At 44.2% G+C, this 14,847-nt stretch overlaps 1 protein-coding gene across 1 annotated transcript in view; it reads left to right on the forward strand.

The window, feature by feature from the left end:
* The window catches only part of FLVCR1 (FLVCR heme transporter 1), a 36,903-nt gene extending 33,855 nt beyond the window's left edge, over positions 1 to 3,048 (forward strand). The window contains exon 10 of the mRNA XM_019428727.2: positions 57 to 3,048. Within this exon, the coding sequence (XP_019284272.1) occupies positions 57 to 146 (90 nt within the window). The 3' untranslated portion in view covers positions 147 to 3,048. The remainder of the gene's footprint in view (positions 1 to 56) is intronic.
* Positions 3,049 to 14,847: the final 11,799 nt, after the last annotated feature.

The following is a 14,847-nucleotide window of genomic DNA, read 5'->3' on the forward strand; positions in this document are numbered from 1 at the left end:
ATAATGGCAGATGCCAGATGCTGTAAGTTGTTTTTATTTCCTGATTCTTTCTGCAGGTACCAGTTGAAGATACAGTTGAAGATAGTCCCACAGACCAAGAATCAAAAACTATCGTGATGTCCAAGCAGTCAGAATCGGCAATTTGAGGTGAAAGAAAAAGTTAACATCATGCGATACTTGAGCAGTAAGGCTTGGTTTAAACGTTATGGGATATGGATACTTACTTGAAAATTATTACGTGACCCATAATTATTATCTTGCTTAATTGTAACCTTAAGCAATATTTTGCTTAGCAGACTTTGGCTCATCTCATATTAACACTACCATTTATCAACTGAGCCTTCCATTCATAGTCCTCTCTTGTCAACCTGAAAGTAAGCTTCCTGATGTGTATTTTCCAAAAGTGGTTTTGTTGTGTTTTGTTTCGTTTTGTTTCTTTGTAGAAAATGGAAGGTTGGAAGGCTTTCTGAAATGATAATGTGGAGGCCTAATCCCCATAAATCACATAGGACTTCATGCAATTTAGAACCAAGTGACCAATATATTCCTAACTGGCTCCTTTCCATTGTTCTGATCTACTGTCCAGTGACCCTCAGTAGGAGTACATTACACCAACACGACACTCCTGGCCCATCAAAGGACAGCACTGGGATGACACCTGCACGGAACCTCTAAGATTTTTCCCATTTCTTATATTCTTGTTAAACAGTGCTTTGTAACGTGTACTGTCAGTGGCCATCAAAACTATCGTGGGAACAGGTTGAACCCATGACTTTGGTCTTAGACTTGAATTCTAATGAAGCTAAGGGGCCCAGACGGACTCATTATCTTGAGTTCTCTGCACTGCCTTCCTACCATGCTATAAATGCTAATACTATTTTCTCACTTCAACTTGACAGTAATTTTGTACCCACTGCCTTGCTTACTCTTTTTTCAACACGGGCAAGATTGGAGATATTGTCACTTCAGCTCCATACCACTCAGAGTAAAGCAAATATCACAGTAAAGTGACTCAAATGAATTCTTTGGTTTCCCAATACACATAAAAGTCATGTTTACACTGTTCTGTAGTCTAGTAAGTGTGCAATAGACTGAAGGAACAATGGACATACCTTCAGTGAAAAAAGACTTATTGCTAAAAAATGCTAACCATCAGCTGAGCTTTCAGTAAGTCATAATCACCACCATTGGTCACCACAACAAATATAATAATAATGAAAAAGGTTGAAATATTGCATGAATTACAAAATGTGACACAGACACAAAATGAGCAAATGCTTGGAAAATTGGCACCAATATACTTGCTCGATTCAGGGTTGCCCCAAACCTTCAAGTTGTTGGAAAAAACAAACAAACCCACAATATCTGTGAAGTGCAGTAAATCAAAGCACAATAAAATGAGGTATGCCTGTATATTTAACTTTGTAGTAAGAAAATGTCATCCAATGTGTTTCATGTTTTCTTGTATCATCCCTAATACTTGTGCTTCAGTATTACAAAGAAATCTATGGTGACTTAGCCTAGGAGTTCTCATTTAGTGAAGACCTCTTAAGATGCTTTAATTCTCTACTAACATCTGTATGACCATTCTCCTTTGAGGAATACTGTGCCCAGGTATGTGCTCCTGCAGTGTATTGTGGGAGTGTATCCTTTCTTCACCCGACTGTACATACTGTTCCAAAAGTCTGCTCTTTCACATGCTCAGGGTAAGGAGAATAGGACCAAATGTGCTTCTACAGTGCCTACCACTGCGTTTTGTTTACAATGAGAATTTACATGTTGTTCACGACCTGACTCTCTAAGCTCATAGGGAATATCTTTAGAATACTAACATCTAAACAGCCATAATATTTACATTACGTCCACATAAACAACAACAACAAAAAGCCAATCAGGTGTGCCCTTGAAGTAAATTAGCAATTCTGATTTGGGCAGATTATATGCATTGCTTTATGTTGATATTATAACATTCTCTGTAATCAAATGACAGTAAATGATGTAGAATCTTTCCTGGAGAATGTGTCACCAGAAGAACTTAGCTGGGAATCAGAAGCTCTGGGTCTGTGACTGTCTGGGTCACAGACCTGGCTCTGTGTCCCTGTCACTCTCTGGGCAGCGTTTTCCTTATCCATATAATGAATGTATTCACTTTGATCTCAAAGACCTTTTTTGCATCTTCAATGCCGTTCATCATGGGGTAGACCAAATCGGGTACCGTGGGAACTTAAATCTAGCTAGAGAAAAATCCCCTAGAGAATTGGATTAACAGCTGTGATTGTTACTTTGTGCATCTGGGGGATTTAAAATCTTTTTTTTTTTTTTTTTTTTTTTTTTTTTTTTTTAGCTTTTTTATTCAGTTGGTGATAGCTCAGGCAGAATATGCTGAATCATTAACTTCCTTAGATATTCACATTATAGGTTTTATGACCAAAAAGATATCCTAAGATCCCTCCTAAATAATTATTTTTATTTTTGAACTATCAGTGTTGTTTTAAACAATCATGTACTTGTTGAGTTCCCTAGCTTTTGAAAAAAAATTACAGATCAAGGTTGGAATACTTTATTTCCAAAAAGCATATGCGTATATGTCATGTGTATCTTTCTTTGTTGATTAGAAAAAGGATGAAATAGGATGTGACAAAACGCAAAATGAATTGATAATTTTTCTGTATTTTGAGTTAAAGTTGCCTGTAATTTGTGAAACAAGAAATGTCATATAATTCTATGTCTGATCTTTGGAAAATAGAGTTGGGTAACCATCACTTCTGTAAATTTTAACAAAATAATTTTAGAAAGAAATTGGATGCTTTCAAAAGCTGTTGCATTTATAAATTATGCAGGAAAGAAAAATACTAGCTTTTGCCTTTTGTGAATGTTGGAGAAATGTCTTTAAAATATTGTTTATATGTAAACTCAGAATATGCCAGAAGAATTCCTGTCTGTATGAAGTCATCTTTCATGTTTGAAATTTTGCTTTTTGTACTATTTGTCTGTATGCTTGTTCTTCAGTGTTTCAGACCTGAAATAAATTTATTTTTTTAATGTTAATTTTGTATGGCTTTTTGAAAAAAATTTTAAGCTGTTAATTTATTTTTTGAGAGAGAGTGTGAGCCAGGTGGGAGATGGGTGGGGCAGAGAGAAGGAGACAGAATGTGAAGCAGGTTCCTCACTGTCAGCACGGAGCCCAACGCAGGCCTCGAACCCATGAACCTTGAGATCATGACCTGAGCCGAAGTCAGACACTTAACCGACTGAGCCGCCCAGGCACCCCTAAGTTCTGATACTTAGGTACACATGGGGAGTGGAAAGGGACTGTTAAGATTTCAGAATGAGCCAAGGAGGGAGCAAGTGTTTTGTGGAGCACAACAAGGAGACCAAGTTCACCAGGGTCAGTGCTCAAACAGCACAGCAGTGAGGGATTAATCTCCTCCCCTTGCTTTTTGGTGCCTGACCCCTCCTTGGGCAGATAGGTGCCTACAAGGAGCCATCTGGGACACTACACCTAAGCTTCAGACTTTACCTGTTTCTCCTGGGAGCATGTGCCTGTGTGGTACCTTATATCTATAGCAGGTGTTAATTTTTTCTCAAGACCTTGCTGATTAACATAATAAAACCAAACTCTAATTTTCTTCATTAAAAAATAGATATGATGGACGTACATTCTTCATAAGAGTCAGTGAGATAATACATGAAAAAACATTTAGCTGAAAGCTTGACATAGCCAACACTCAAACGTTTTGGCTACTATTTTTATGCATTAATGATTGGTAACTAGCAACATATTACCACTTAAAAGTATTTGGATTTGAAGAGAAAAGTTCAAGTGACTTACATCAAAAGAATACCAATGAGGAGTGCCTGGGTGGCTCAGTCAGTTAAGCGTCTGATTCTTGACTTCAGCTCAGGTCAAGATCTCATTGTTCATGGGTTCAAGCCCCTTGTCGGGCTCTGCACTGACAATGTGGAGCCTGCTTGGGACTCTCCCCCTCTCCTCTCTCTCTGCCCCTCCCTTGCTCGCTCTCTCTCTCAAAATAAATAAACTTAAAAAAAAAAAAAAAGAATACTACTGAGAAAAATTGAGGTTCTGGGGAGAGAGCATAGAGAAGACACTCAGGGAGGAGGAGAATGACCTGGCAGGGGGCTGCCCCTTCCACATCCTCCTGAAGCTAGTCCTGGAGGACTAATAAACTGGTTGGCAAGGATTAAGGAAATGGTGAGATTGAGAATGGAGGCTGGATGAAAGATTAGCCTACGGCAGTGACTTCCAAAGGTTTTGGTCCCAGAAAACTTTTACATTTAAGAATCATTGAGCAACCTCAGGCGCCTGGGTTGCTCAGTCAGTTAAGTGCCCGACTTTGGCTCAGGTCATGATCTCACAGTTCATGGGTTCGAGCCCCGCATCAGGCTCTGTGCTGACAGCTCGGAGCCTGGAGCCTGCTTCAGATTCTTCTGTATCTCCCTCTCTCTGTCCCTCCCCCACGCATGCTCTAGGTCTCCTTCAAAAATAAATAAACATCAGAAAAAAAAAAATCATTGAGGAACCCCAAAGAACTTTTGTTTTTCTGAGTTATAGCTGTCAATATTTATCATACTAGAAATTAAAACTATTTTATTCATTTAAAAATAACTTCATTACATCATCACATAAATTACATTTTTATGACAAATAACTATTTTCCAAAACAAATATAGTGAGAACAGTGATACTTTTCAATCTCTAAAGACTACAAAAGCCTTCAATGTCTGGCTTCATAGAAGACTGCTGGATTCTCATACCTGATCCTACCTTCAATCTGTAGAGACACGCTACTTTGACGTGTTTGAAGAAAAAACCTTGTGCACGTGTGCAGTTGGAAAAGGACAAGTATTTTAAGTCTTTTCAGGTAATTGTAGGTATTCTGGACACTGTGGCAAGTTGGAACTGGTACTATCTTAAAGGTTAGTTGCTATGTGGAATCTGAAGCCATATCAATAAACTTTTCCTATTTTGTTAACATTAACATCCAATGGTCTGTCTTGTACTTTCAACAGATCTTTAACGGTGCGTGGTTTTGTGACATTATGCACTGGCATTTGGAAAGTATTACTTCACTGAGTTACGCAGCTCTTCAAAAGATTGATATATCTCATTCTATGATGCCAGATAAGTCACATTCGTTAATACCTCTGATCTCATCAGAAAGGCTTTCAAGTGTTGGGAAGCAGTCAAGCTCATGTGAGTTTCCTAAAATTTGTTTTGGCAGATGCAGGTTTTCCTGATGTTAAAGTAGTGAAAAAGGCAAATCACTTCTTTACGGTATTATTAAAGAGTTTGACATGGATTCCCTGAAAAGGGTCTTGGGGACTCCTAAGGTTCTGCCAACCACACTTTGAGAACCACTTTTCTAGAAAAGAGATTGGCTGTCATCAACGCAGTCAATGATTGACAGTGTGAGAAACTAGGGAGAGTGGACAGAAGAACAAGGTCAAAGATCAAAGGCCTCTAATGAGACAGATGGAGGAAGAGTCATTGGAGACAGAAAGGAGCTTGTGGGAAAGAAAGGTAAAAACTGGGCAGCCAAAGAGAAGAGAATAAACTGGAAGCCATAAAAAATGTTACCTATACCTCTTTTCGTACTACTTTAATTATAATTAGTGCGGGATTTCAAGGTGAAGTTTCCAGTTTTATTTGGTTTTATAAATAGCTAAATGTTAAGGCAAGACATGAAATATAACGAGTACATAGCATTGTATCTGTTACCATTACCCTCTGGTAAACAGGGCCTTTAAAATCTAAGACCTTTCTCAGTTCCCATTGAGAATCACTAGAATGACATTTAGATTGTCAGTGGAAAAAACTTTCATCCGGGAAAAAAAAAGATACCATTCTTATTTTCCACAGCAGGCAAAGATGTATAGACAAGTAACACATTCTGAAGTCAGTAGTTTCTCCTGTGACCCACCTGCCCAGTCAGCTTTCAGGACCAAGACACCTGCCTATACCACGCTGCCCCTCCCTCTCTGCAAGGGGAGACAGTCATCTGTGTAGGTGACAATCTGCCCCGAAGTGACTTCAGGGTTCTTGATAGGATCCTGTGCCTGGAAAATGCCTTTCTGACATCTCACAGGAGATAAAATACCTTTGTGTCCCCAAAGAGAGGTAAGGTTTCAGAGCACACTGGCCACCAAGAGGGGCTATCTTTTCTTAAATCTGTACTAAGGTCTAGAGATGTCCTTGAGCAGGTTTGAATGGAAGGGAGGAGGAGACGTGGTCTGGAGGCCCTCCTTTGATAAAGGAGGAGAACGATATGGCGGGTGGGGGGCATAGGGGAGCGGGAATCATTAAGATAAGGCGTGTGAGCTTCATTTTCCACTTAGACAAATGCCTGATATTAAGTATTCATTTGCATTTTCCCTTTCATTTGTTATTTTAAGCCCATGATGAAATGGTCATTGTAAAGAGAACAAACTGTTAGAAGCTGGTAGAAACTGGATTGCTGGGGCGCCTGGGTGGCTCGGTTGAGCATCAGACTCTTGATTTTGGCTCTGGTCATGATCTCAGGGTGGTGGGATCGAGCCCCAAGTCAGGCTCTGTGCTGAGTGTGGAGCCTGCTTAAGATTTTCTCTCTCTCCCTCTGCCCCTCCTCTGCTTATGTGCGCACACACTCTCTCTCAACTAAAAAAAAAAAATTAAAAAGGAACTTGATTTCTGGTTGGAGCCTCTGGGTCTTGATTGATAAATGCTGCTTGAGCACCTATCTTTCTCTGGGAAATGTCTGGTTCTTCCGGGGACTGAAATGGCTCCTAATCCCTGAGATTAACTGACAGATTAAGCTTTCATAAAGCCTCACGATGCACAAAAACTAAGTTGAAATAAGAGTGAGAGTTATTTCCTTTTCAGCAAAAAGCCTGAATCCTTCAAAACATATTCTTGACCCAAAACTAAGACAGATAAGCTCTGGATCATCCTGTCTAGGGCAGGATCTATGTATGGACAGAGGCTCCCAATGCACCATCAGGAGATTAGTATTAGAAAAGACATCCTTGGAGAAATGTCACATGGGCATAGATTCATTGCCTGCAAACCTATGCAGTCCTCAGTACTATTATTCATAAGACAGTTTAGTTTCCTTGTATGGTTAGATTATGTTATTTACGTACATTATTTTAGTGCACCATAGGCCCTCTGAAAGCATCCGTCATGGTACGTAGGGTAAAAACATGGCCTTTGGGAACCTGGTCTTAGGTGAGAAACATGACTGTGATCTTGGGAAAGTAATTTAAACTCTGAATTTCTGTTTCTCCCCTTGCCAACTAGAATAATACTTCCTACCTTGCAGGTTTTGAGGTGAGGATTAAATTTAAGTGGAAGGTGGGGCGCCTGGGTGGCTCGGTCGGTTGGGCCTCTGACTTCAGCTCAGGTCACGATCTCACGGTCCGTGAATTCGAGCCCCGCGTCGGGCTCTGGGCTGACGGCTCAGAGCCTGGAGCCTGTTTCAGATTCTGTGTCTCCCTCTCTCTGACCCTCCCCCGTTCATGCTCTGTCTCTCTCTGTCTCAAAAATAAATAAACGTTAAAAAAAAATTTTTTTTTTTTTTAATAAATTTAAGTGGAAGGCACACAGTAGATCCTTAACAAATCCCATCCACTGTGACTCTCATTGTGAGAAGCTGTATAAACAGGGACTGAGTGCTGATAACACTTGAGAGGCAGTGGACTGATTTGGGAGAGCGTGTGTTTAAGTGTTTGAACTTGACATTATTTATAGCAACTGCCATTAAAATCATTGATATCCAAAGTGTTTAACCACTTCCGTGTGCACGTGGGTGGGACACTGGACACTGGGCAAAGAAAATGACACAAAACTTAATTCTGAAGAGATGGTGAGATCTGGACGGACAGGATGGGAATCAAAGGAACTTGGGCACCAAAGAACAAAACTGAGACGCTCTTGGAGGCAGGGAAAAAAATGGTTTCTGTGTTACTGCACAACCCACAACAAAAGAAATTAAGCAACAGGCTGAGAAGGAAGCTATCCACGAGTCCACTACTTTTATGCAACAATTTCTCCTTGTTCCCTTTTCGTTCACATGCATGCGTAATCTCACGTAGGTATAAAGCAATTTGCGTATTTAACAGGCATTTTCTATGTTGTTATACGGGCTTTATAACCATTGTTTTATTCCTATTTTTATTTTTTTCAGTTTCACTGAAAAATAATTGACATATAACATTGTAGTAGTTTAAGGTGGACAATGTAATGATTTGACGTATAAATATTGTGAAACGATTACCATAAATATTGATGTATAAATACTGCAACATGATTCCATAATAAGTTTAGTTAACATCCGACACCTCACGTAATTACACATTTTTTTCCTGTGATGAGAACTTCTAACATCTATTCTCTTAGTACCTTTCAAATAACCATTATTTAAAACAAAACAAGACAAACCAAAACAGCAAATAACCGTTATTTAAGATAACTGCATAATATCCCAATAAGGTTGATATACCACAATTTACTTCATGTTTCTCTACTCATGGACATTCATTCATTTACTTATTTGACATTTATTGAGCATTCACAATTTTGTCAGGATTTATGAGAGGAGCTGGAAATATAAAACAGTGTCCCTCTCTCAAAATGCTGTAAGACAAGAAAACAAATCAGCTCCTGATCAGGGACTATACACGTGCAAATGAAAAGGGAGCCCCAGAGAATCAGTATCCCCTCCTGGGGGCACCAACATGCCTCTCACTCTTGGAATCAGGCAAGGCTTTTCTCTTCTTTTGAACAGAGGAGGGAGAGAGGATTGTGACGCTTGGGAAGCCCGAATTTTATTGTTTTATGCCCCTTATGCCTCTCTGCCCACCCTCACCTTCTAGTTTGTCCAAACCTCCCAGCTCCTTCCATCTCACTGTGATATTAAAGCTTGAAGTGTAATCCTGGATTATATTCGTATTTTATTTTATTTATTATTATTTTTAAATGTTTGTGGGTTTTGTTTTGTTTTTTTTACAGCTTCTTTAAAAAAATTCAAGTTTATCTATTTTGAGAGAGAGAATGTGCACAAACAGGGGAGGGGCAGCGAGACAGGGAGAGAGAGAATCCCAAGCAGGCCCTGCACTGTCAGCACAGAGCCCAATGCAGCCCTCGAGCCCACAAACCAAACCTTGAGATCAAGACCTGAGCTGAAACCAAGAGTCAGATGCTTAACTGACTGAGCCACTCAGGTGCCTCATATTTTAGTTTATTTTTTAAAGTTTATTTATTTTGTGGTGGGGAAGGGCAGAGAGAGAGAGAGGGGGGGGGGAGAGAGAGAGAGAGAGAGAGAGAGAGAGAATCCCAAGCAGGCTCCAAGCTGGTCAGTGCAAAGTCTGAGGCAGAGCTGGATCCCATGAACCATGAGATCATGACTTGAGCCAAAACCAAGAGTCAGAAGCCTTTGGGCTCTGTACTGACAGTGTGGAGCCTAGAGCCTGTTTCAGATTCTGTGTGTGTCTGTCTCTGTCCCTCCCCCGCTTGACTCTGTCCCTCTCTCTCAAAAGTAAAAACTGAACATTAAAAAACAACAAAAAAAGAGTCAAACGTTTAACTGACTGAGCCACCCAGATGCCCCTATATTTGTATTTTAAATTGGTCTAGGCTAGATGGATAAAGCTCAGACGGCCTCAGTTGGCCAGGAAGATCATGTGTGGCCTTGCACCTCCTTGTGTCCCTGAAATCATTCTGCTTTGGGCTTGTGCCTCTTCGACCGACCAGTAAATCCGGCTTTTCCTTATGAGCACTGAAAACAGGGCTGCCCGACCAGGAGACCCACTGCCACTCCAAAATGGGAAGAGCACCCCCTCTACCGGTGGTTTCATGAACTGTTCCGGACTCCTTGCCAAAATTTCACCCGATTGCTATGAGGGAGGATGGATGTATGTGTTTGGGGGGATGGGTGATAGGGGGATGCCAGTTCATTTTAGCCAAATCTCCAAACCGGGGGGAGTCACTTGCCCCAAAACACACACACACACACACACACACACACACACACACACATTAAGCAAGTGTCCTCACATTCCCACTGTCTGGGGTACATAGCATGAGAGACAGTGATGAGCATTAGCCACCAACATGTGTAGTGACACTTTCGAGGCAAATACGGGCATATCTTGTTTCACTGAGCTTTGCAGATGTTGCATTTTTTACGGTTTGAAGGTCTGTGGGAAGCCTGCATCCAGCAAGTCCATCGGTGCCATGTTTCCAATCGCGTTTGCTCACTTCGTGTCTCTGGCTCACCTTTTGGTAAGTCTCACACTTTTCAGGCTCTTTCATTACTATGACGTGTGAACTGCTGCGATCTCATGATAAAACCTGAGCGGATGAGGAGCTGCTTCTTAAGAATGAGGATAGAAAGTGGTTTCCTGAGCTGGCATCTACGGGTGAAGATGCTGTGAGGAAGGTCGAAATGACAACAGAGGACTTAGAATATTACATGAGCTTAGGTACTAAAGCGGCAGCAGGGTTTTACAGACTGAGTCTGATTTTTTTTTTTCTTTAATGTTTGTTTTTGACACAGAGAGAGACAGAGCATGAGTGGGGGAGGGGCATACAGAGGGGGAGACACAGAATCCGAGGCAGGCTCCGGGCTCTCAGCTGTCAGCACAGAGCCGGACGCGGGGCTCGAACTCACGAACCGTGAGATCATGACCTGAGCCCAAGTCGGACGCTCAACCGACTGAGCCACCCAGGCGCCCCCTGACTCCCATTTTGAAAGAAGTTCGACTGTGGGTAAAATGCTATCAGTGCTAACAGGGAACTCATCCATGAAAGGAAAAGTCAACCAATGTGGCAAACTTCACTGTTGTCTTATTTTCTTTTTTATGTTTATTTATTTATTTTTGACAGAGATAGAGACAGCATGAGTGGGGTAGGGGCAGGGAGAGAGAGAGAGAGAGAGGGAGAGAGAGGGAGAATCCCAGGCAGGATCCAAGCTGCCAGCACAGAGCCTGATGTGGGGCTTGAACTCCCGAACTTTGAGATCATGACCTGAGCCGAAACCAAGAATCCGATGCTTAACCGACTGAACCACCCAGGCACCCCACCGTTGTCTTATTTTAAGAAATTGCCAGAGTCGCCCCAGCCTTCAGCAACCACCACCCTGACCAGTCAGTTGCCATCAGCATTGAGGCAACACCCTCCACCAGCAAAAAGATTGTGACTCACTGAAACTCAGGTGATGGTTAGCATTTTTTAGCACGATTGTTGTTGTTGTTGTTTTTTAAGTTTTTTAAAATTTATTTTGAGAGAGAGAGAGCACCAGTAGGGGAGGGACAGACAGAGAAAAAGAGACCCAGAGAGAATCCAAACAGGCTCTGCGCTGTCACCACAGAGCCCACAATGGACCGTGAGATCATGACCTGAGCCGACATCGAGAGTTGGATGCTGAACTGACTGAGTCATCCAGGCGCCCAAGCATTAAAGTATTTTTTAATTAAGACAGGTCTTTTTTTAGGCACAAGGTTACTACACACTAGACCGCAGTACAGTGTATACATAACCTTCATACGCACTTGAAAACCAAAACATTCATTTGATTCGCTTTTCTGTGCTGGTCTGGAAGGGAACCCACGGTACCTCCGAGGCAAGCCGGAGCTGGGACGGTTGACAGGTGTGCTGCCTCAGCTCAACTGTCTGGCACATCTTCTGTAAAACGGGGAAGGTCGTGGTGTTTTTTTGCCAGAGACCGCTCCTCAGCGGAATACGTGAACCGCTCCTGTGGCCCCCGGCCGTGTGGCTTCTGGCCACGTTGCCCCAGAGCTGTCCCAGTGGCACCATGGCAGGCTTGGTTCTTCCCACAGGCATCCCACAGCTCAGCTGTGTGCCCCCTCCATTCCCTGTCCCTGCTGACCCCAAATCGAGAAGCAGAGGGCCTGCCTGCGACACGGCAAGCTCATGTTGGGCAAAAGGGTTTGCACATAACGGCCTCCATTGTCAAGTTACTCGGGAATCGGGAAGCGCGCTCTCCACGTCGGAGTAAATACTTATCTGTGCATCCTGCAGTAGGTAACATCCTGCTCAGCACTTCTCCCTGTCACAAGCTTCTCGGGCAGGCTCCCAAACCTCTTTCACCTGCTGGCACACCTAGAAAAGAATATTTGTACACCTCTCTAGGATGGATGGATGAGGCAGCTCTGATGGGAAACCCCTGGCATCACCCACAATCCCCTTAGCCCTGCCTCCCACCCCAGGGCTCAGGACCTACTATCACGGCCAACTTTAGCCAAAGGTTCTCCAACTTGAGTGTCCTCAGAATCACCTGGCTTATCAAGGCGTGCCTGCGTGGCTCAGTCGGTTAAGCATCCCGCTCTTGGTCTCATGGCTTCTTGGGTTCGAGCCCCACGTCGGGCTCTATGCTGACAGCACGGAGGCTGCTTGGGATCTCTCTCTCCCTTCCCCTCTCTCTCTACCCCTCCTCCATTTGCGCTGTCTCTGTCTCTCTCAAAAATAAATAAATAAACTTAAAAAAACATAAAGTGCTGACTGCCAAGCCCAGAGGTTCTGATTCTGCAGGTCTCAGGTGGGGCCCAATAATACATATCCCTGGTAAGTCCCCAGGAGATGTGACGCTGCGGGTCCGAGGACCACACTTTGAGAACAGCTTGGCAGCAGCTGCTGACTGGCTTTGCTTCCCCAGGCAGGCTGAGCACACACATGGCCTCTTCAGGAGTGTCTACTTGGACTGGGCACCACTTCACCCCAGAAGCTCTTCTTGGCTGCCCCAGACATGCTTCCTCTGGCCCGACTGGAAACATGAGCTGGCTCTTGTTGTCACTGTCCGGATGGGAGGCTTTTGTGTGGCCCCAGTGAAGAGGAACAAGGTAGGGATCTGGTTTCGCAGACCCTCGGACAGTTCTGAGCCCAGCAGGTGCGTCTGGATGTCGGTGGAGAAGGAACGCAGGTGGCTCAGCTGGCCCATCTCCAGCCTGCGGGGACCACAGCCATCAGGCATCTGCTTTGGTGGAGAAACAAAGTTCCGCCCACACGGAGCCCCAGGGAGGGCCAGGCTGACTCCAGGAGGGTGTCAGATGTCCCTCCTCCCTTTCAATCCTGTGTCTTTGTCCCCTCCCCTTTCCTTCCGACAGACAGCTTCAGGAAACAGGGTGGGTTACAGGTGGGAGCAGGGGAAAGGGGGCTAGAAGAATCTGCTTCTAGGAAAGCAGTTTCCTCCCTGGTGAAGACAGCACTGATACCCCATCCCCACAGCCCCTGACTGCCATAGAGTGAGGAAAGCAAGTCACGCCCTTACCTGGTTTGGAGAAAAGGCAGCGAAGGAGAGCCCAGAAACTGGGCAGGAAACCAGGAAACCCACCGCTTCCAACAGGGAAAACTCCCCGGCTTCGAGTGAAGGCCTCTTTCTTCGGGGGGAATAGCCTGGGGAGGACAGACGTGGGGAATTTAACAGGGACAAAGTGTGAGAGGGGGTGTGTGCCTCGTGCTGTGGTACATTAGTGAGGATGGCCTCTGTGGGCAGAGGTGAGGTAAGTGGGAGCGGGGGAGGGAAGGCTGCCGTCAGAGAGGGTGCTGGAGCTGAGTCTCACAGGAGCAGCCCCCTGTGCCCCTATGTTTCTGTCTTTTCCCACAGAGCCAGAAGCAAAAGCCCGAAATGCGGTGAAAACCTGCTCTTTCCCATTCCTCCTTCAGATCTCAAGTTTCCTCCTGCACAGTCTGGACTGACTTTCCAAAAGGACACATGGCTGATATGTTTTGCATGTTCCTGTCACCTTAGAGCACCCTCACGGACAGGTGAGCTCTTCAGAAAGGGGAAGGATTCTCCCAAAATTGAGGGGTTTGTAGGAAGTCTGTCCTGCACAGCAGACCAGATCCCATGATAACCTGTGTCCGAAACTCAAGTGTAGTTTTCACAACAGTAATCAGGGATGCCTTTGATTAAAAACCAAAAGGAAACACCCCACAGACTGTTCAAGCCCACTCCCAGAAACAGATTCCTCAGATCTGGGATCGTGCTGTGGGAGTTTTTGAGCATCTGACATGTTCCCGAAGCAATTGGGCAGTGGCCACCCTTTGCCTTTGGATGCTCTTACCACCTATTTGGGGGACTACCTGGGCTGTCGATGCATGGGGAGATTCCTCCTGAAACAGTGCTTTGGGGACTTGGAAGATCTAACCACATCTCTGGGTTAGGAAGGAGCCCCCAGATAAGAAATCGAAGCATCATCCAGAGCCGGGAGACTGCTCACTGGTGGCCTCTGCAGAAGGGTCCGTGGGCAACATCACCGATCCATTAGCAAGCAATGCTGGCCAGCGTCCCAAGTAAAAGGTTAGAGTCCTACTTTAGGAGAGGATACTAATATGTTCCATCTGTTGAGAACAGTTCCCAAAGGGGTTCATCTATATGCTCTCATCTGACCCCGTGAGGGAGGCCTGCTTTGGTTCCTATAACCACAGCGGCACCAAAAGGTGGCTGGGAGGGGCTTCAGCGATGCTGAATTCCCCAGTTCACCCCCCACAAGCCTGTGGTCTAAGTAAAATGGTGTATGTGTGCTTGTGAACAATTTCCCATCACCTCCGCCTCCTTCCTTAGGGCCCACTGAGTGCCTCCTATAAAAAAAATTCTGGAGCCTCACCAATTACAGCCATTTTGCAGAAGAGTAAACTCAGACTCAGCCTTGCCAAAAGTTGCATAGCTAAGAAAGAATGGAGTCAGGGCCTCCCTCCTCACTCACTTGGGCCTCGTTCTTCAGGTGGCCCAGAGAAGGCCTCTCTCCTAGCCTGTGCTGCCTCCTTTCGAAAAGGAAGGTCAGAACCCCTAAGCCGGTCGTGGCTGGCAGCCTCTGGCAAGGGACTTCTGC

This window comes from Panthera pardus, unplaced genomic scaffold, assembly GCF_024362965.1.
Source record: "Panthera pardus isolate Hobbes unplaced genomic scaffold, ASM2436296v1 HiC_scaffold_21, whole genome shotgun sequence".
NCBI classification, from domain to species: Eukaryota; Metazoa; Chordata; class Mammalia; order Carnivora; family Felidae; genus Panthera; species Panthera pardus.